The 5,352-nt window shown below is 32.2% G+C and overlaps 2 protein-coding genes across 2 annotated transcripts in view; both read left to right on the forward strand.

The window, feature by feature from the left end:
• Nucleotides 1–677, forward strand: part of LOC110413382 (ammonium transporter 1 member 4-like) — a 1,785-nt gene extending 1,108 nt beyond the window's left edge. Inside the window, exon 2 of the mRNA XM_021424158.1 lies at nucleotides 655–677. Coding sequence (XP_021279833.1) covers nucleotides 655–677 — 23 coding nt within the window. The remainder of the gene's footprint in view (nucleotides 1–654) is intronic.
• A 1,541-nt stretch (nucleotides 678–2,218) lies between these two features.
• On the forward strand, nucleotides 2,219–5,346 carry HOT5 (GroES-like zinc-binding dehydrogenase family protein). The gene is made up of 9 exons (XM_021424425.1): nucleotides 2,219–2,437; nucleotides 2,511–2,647; nucleotides 3,522–3,568; nucleotides 3,652–3,977; nucleotides 4,142–4,224; nucleotides 4,401–4,476; nucleotides 4,678–4,835; nucleotides 4,916–5,077; nucleotides 5,163–5,346. Exons 1-9 carry the CDS (start codon nucleotides 2,404–2,406, stop codon nucleotides 5,277–5,279), a joined length of 1,140 nt encoding a protein of 379 aa, XP_021280100.1. The 5' UTR covers nucleotides 2,219–2,403; the 3' UTR covers nucleotides 5,280–5,346.
• The last annotated feature ends 6 nt before the right edge of the window (nucleotides 5,347–5,352 follow it).

A 5,352-nucleotide genomic window follows, 5' to 3' on the forward strand; every position in this document is an offset into this window, starting at 1 on the left:
AATTGATTTTCACCAAATCTCGAACAAAGCTTAAGATAAGTGCAGAGAAAGTGAGGCAATAGTGCAAAATGGAAAGAGCATGGTAAGAGAGAAAGTACTTAGAAGAGTTTAGAGAGGAATCTATTTAGTTTTCAGTATCCTTGACGAATTGTCACACTCACAGCTCTATTTATAAACTAGGAATGAGTCACTACTCGAGCAATATGCATATACTAGGGAGTAATTACTATGAGCAATATGCATGTAATCAGAGAAACATGGTACCCCATTGTGTATAGTGGAGTTATGGGTTTTCTAGATATTCAGGTGACTAATGACATAGTTAAAATGTGTCACTTCCTAAAGAAAAGGGAAAAGCTAGAGCTTTTGAAAAAGATTAAGAAATAAATCTTTTAATTACTTTTAAATATGAACCATTAAGTCAATTTTTTTAAAAAATTTCAAAGATGAAAAGTAATTTATAAACCCTACTTATCCTGATCTTGAATTACTTTTACTATTATCCAAAAACAACATAGCTGCTCTATTCATGTTATTACTCTCATTATACTCTATTTAGTCATATACTTAATGTGAAACAATTTTATATAATATCATAGAAAATTTCGTTAATAGTTAAAATCAAGCATTTACACTCATTTATCTTTTTTGCAGTTTCCACCACCATAAACCTTTAATATTGAGAATGAGTCTTTTCTCTTTTCTGATTAATCCCAATATGAAGATTATATCCTTAGTTATGTAAATTATTGCCAAGGCAATAAATAAAGTAACGATTGCCACATTTATTTTATGGTTAAATATCCAAATAAATCCTTAAATTATATCAAAAAAATTAATTCAGTCCTAATCTTTTTATTATATTCAAATAAATCCATAAACTTTTATTTCAAATCAAATAAGCTATTCTTTTTAATCATAGATTAATGAAAACTTATAACACTTATATACCATGTCATTTGTTATGTGACAAATTAACATGACATTAAATATTACTGCTTAAGATTTGTAAGCTTAGCTTTTTTACCCATACACATTTTCAAAAATAATTTAGTAACGATTTAAGAAAAACCTAATTACTTTCTTCCTAATTGTTAAACAAACATTATCCTTTTAAACAAACTAAATCATCTGATTTAATATTTAAAGAAAACAAACAAATTAAATTCAAAATAATTTAGGATTTTCAACCTTTGACTTCTTGAATTTATATGTTGTTCAATTACCGTCAAATGCTACTTGGAAGCTAAAGAACATATAAAAAGTGAAGATGAAGGGGGAAAGCCATGTCAAGGGAGGTGACTGGGTTGCCATTGGAAATCAAGGTCTGATGCTCTGAGAGACTGCACTTGCCAATGGCTAAATATTGTTAAGCCCCTTAGGAAAAGAAAACTATTTAAAGTGGCGTTAACAATGTTCTTGTTTTCAATGCTTAGTTTTTGCGATTGTAAGCATATCAAAAATCAGGTTTCTTCATAATTTTGTTTGTTGTGGGAATGATGAAAGAAGTTTTAAGTTTGATTTCTTTTGTCCGTTGAGTGCTGCGAAGTGTACCATCGCTGCCATGGTGGCAATAAGACATAGGAAGATTTCAGGAAAGATTTTTGATTCTGTTGATATTTTCGTAGTGTAATATTACAAAAATTCTCTTATTTATGTTAGTTTTATCATGTAACTTGGATTGGAATTTTAAAAATTAATTGATTAGTTCATATTGGGATCAAACTAACTCATCTCTTATAATTTTTTTTTCAAGTTTGGGATCAATCTTAAATTTGATGATTTATTTTGTTAAATACCAAAAGTTTGTCTTGTATTAGGTTATGGCAAAAAGGAATTATATTTTTTTATTTTTTATTTTAAATTTTTAATCAATCATTTTTAAATATGTGTTAAGGTAAAATGATAAATATAAATTCTAATAAATAATATTTATCAAAATTTTACATAAAAATGACGTAATATAAAAATATCATATATATTCTTGATTAATGAAAGTTAATTAATAATTAAAAAATTTTATTTAATTTAAAATAAAAATTTAAAAATTTAATTAAATATAATAAAAAAATTTAAAACTGAAGTAACTTTTCTGACGCAGTTAAAAGTGTTTGTTTGAGTGTTGAACTTATATTTTATTTCTCAAATTAAAATTTAGTACTTCATCAGGGATAAAAATAGGCGGACTTGCAAAATCAGGGTCAGTGATAACACTACACTGGCAAACAAACATCAGCGACTCCAGTACAAATCGATTTGATTTATCGTATATCTGAAAGAACAGAGAAAGCTTGATTAGACCTTTTGTCCGCTCTTTCTGTGAACTCTCAACCTCAAAAACAAATCATTTCTTCATTTCTCTATTGTTTCATCTTCCTCTAGAATCCTTCTGATTTTTCATTAATGGCTACTCAAGGGCAAGTCATCACTTGTAAAGGTAACTCTCTTTCTCCCCTTTATTTTTTGGCTCATTGTTTTGAAACCCTAATAAATTAATTGTGATTGTTTAGCGGCGGTGGCTTATGAACCGAACAAACCGCTGGTCATTGAGGATGTCCAGGTGGCTCCGCCGCAAGCCGGTGAGGTTCGGATCAAGATTCATTTCACTGCTCTGTGCCACACTGATGCGTACACTTGGAGCGGAAAGGTTTTTGTTTTTTTATTTTTCCTTTTTGTATTTTCTATATCTCAGTTGATTTCTTAGTTTTGTTTAAAATCGGGTGCATTGCATTTCTTTGGTGTGGTTTTTTGGTTTGAAAAGTTTTACCCGCATCAGTTGCTTTATCTTAAGGGAAGAAACTGTTGAAGATGGATTGATTTGCGATGAATGAGTAACGGGAATTGGATAACTTTTTTTATGTGGATTCTTTGAGGCTGGGTTTGATTGTTGCTTTTACAGTTTGCATATTACTTTTCTAAGAATTTGTGATGACCAGATAACTATTAATTGATTAAAGATGAACAGATAACTAAAATGAATACCAATTCTAAATTAGTACTTTATATAAAAAAGTATAATCATTACATTTTGTTTTCCAAAAAATTTATATCGGTAATTTTTTTATTCTTAAAAAATATTTATTTGCTTTAGTATCCCAAACTTTTGGAAGATAAAAAAAAAGCGAAAGAAAAAGGTAAAAGCAATGGCCAAACTATTCCTAGGGTAATGTGTTTCTTGCTCAAAATACTATGTGAACTGAATGGTCTCCTTAATCTATTCTTAGGAAGAAAGAAAAAGTGGAAGTTCAATCCAAAATGAAGTATTTTTGCAGACTATTTTCTTGCTTTAAAATGGGAAAGATATGTGCATAATGTTGTGTTATGTTGATTTTGCTAATTTAGGTAATGAGAAATTGGAGTGAGATACTATTGATAGTAATATAATTTGATGTTTCTTGTGTATCCACTTGCTGTGACATTGATAACGCCTAATCTAATGTGGCTCAAGTTTTTTGTCTGTTTTCATAATGTTAATCCAATGTTTAGTTCTGATGTCTAACATGCATGATTTGCCTTTTCAGGATCCTGAGGGTCTATTCCCATGCATTCTTGGTCATGAGGCTGCTGGGTATGTTGTTTCTTATTAGTTCTTATAGTTCATGAGCCTCTTGATTGCTAAAGAGTGAGTTTTGTTTGAATTTTTGAGCGCAGGATTGTAGAAAGTGTTGGTGAAGGTGTAACTGAAGTTCAACCAGGTGACCATGTCATCCCTTGTTACCAGGCAGAGTGTAGAGAATGCAAGTTCTGCAAATCAGGGAAGACAAACCTATGCGGCAAAGTTAGGACAGCCACTGGAGCTGGAGTCATGATGAATGATCGCAAGAGTCGCTTCTCAATAAATGGAAAACCAATATACCACTTCATGGGCACCTCAACATTCAGCCAGTTCACAGTTGTACATGATGTTAGTGTTGCTAAGATTGATCCACAAGCTCCTTTGGACAAAGTATGCCTTCTTGGATGTGGTGTTCCAACTGGTAAGTTTTTACTTTCTTTTAACAAATCTGTAATTCCATATATAATCTTCTAATGGATAGCATGGTAGTTTTTTTATTTGACTGTAATTTATTTGGTTTCATGATTGTGCATACTGCATCTTTTGCACAAACCTTCATATTTATATATAGTTTGTGTTGGATAGGACTTGGAGCAGTTTGGAATACAGCCAAAGTTGAACCAGGGGCTATTGTTGCTATTTTTGGCCTTGGGACTGTTGGTCTTGCAGTAAGTGTCAAAGATGCATCCCACTTATCTAGAAAATTATTTACAGTGTTTATTATGAACTTCTTGGCATGTTTTCATCCATCTTTTCAAAAAGTTTGTTATTGCTTCCATTGTTCTCTTTGTGGTGCTAGATATTAAATTGTTTATGTTACCTATTTTTGAATGCAATGTTGCAGGTTGCAGAGGGTGCAAAATCAGCTGGTGCTTCACGAATAATTGGTGTAGATATTGACAGCAAAAAGTTTGATGTAGGTAAGTAATTTACAAATAATGATGCTTAGAAAGCATATTATTTGTTAAACATAATTATGAAATATCCAGTAAACATTCTGTGTAATGTCAATAATGAAATAAATTTGCAAGAAAATGAGTGGTTTTTCGCTTATCTTTTTTAACAAAAAATCATGTGTTACTTCTATGTGTTTACCTTTTTTAGTAAATTGGAACTTGCAGCAAAAAATTTTGGAGTCACAGAGTTTGTGAACCCAAAGGACTATAATAAAGCAATTCAGCAGGTCCTTGTTGATCTCACGGATGGTGGTGTTGATTACAGTTTTGAGTGTATTGGAAATGTCTCTGTCATGAGGGCTGCTTTGGAATGCTGTCACAAGGTGAGTGGTGCCTGAATTAACAGAGCATTAATGATTGCGTGAATTGTGAATGACATCTAATGCACCTGAACTACTTTCAGGGCTGGGGAACATCAGTTATCATAGGTGTCGCTGCGTCAGGTCAGGAGATATCTACTCGACCTTTCCAATTGGTGACTGGTCGTGTTTGGAAAGGGACTGCTTTTGGTGGTTTCAAGAGCCGTTCACAAGTGCCTTGGCTTGTGGACAAGTACATGAAGAAGGTAAATGTAGTTTGTTTATACATTCTATATTTGAGTCTGTTGTGTGAGCAAGCAGTAGTTTGTTATACACTCCTTGATGTTGCAGGAAATCAAAATTGATGAGTACATTACCCACAATTTGACTCTTGGAGAGATTAACAGTGCATTTGATCTGATGCATGGAGGGGGTTGCCTCCGATGTGTGCTTAAGATGCATGAATGAGGCTATATGTGTGGGCTGAAGGGGTGACCTGTGAAGAACTCCATTACCGGGCAAATACTTTATTGGCATCTTG

The sequence above is a fragment of the Theobroma umbraticum genome, unplaced genomic scaffold (genome assembly GCF_002168275.2).
Source record: "Theobroma umbraticum cultivar Fairchild unplaced genomic scaffold, ASM216827v3 scaffold_4.1, whole genome shotgun sequence".
Classification (NCBI taxonomy): Eukaryota; Viridiplantae; Streptophyta; class Magnoliopsida; order Malvales; family Malvaceae; genus Theobroma; species Theobroma umbraticum.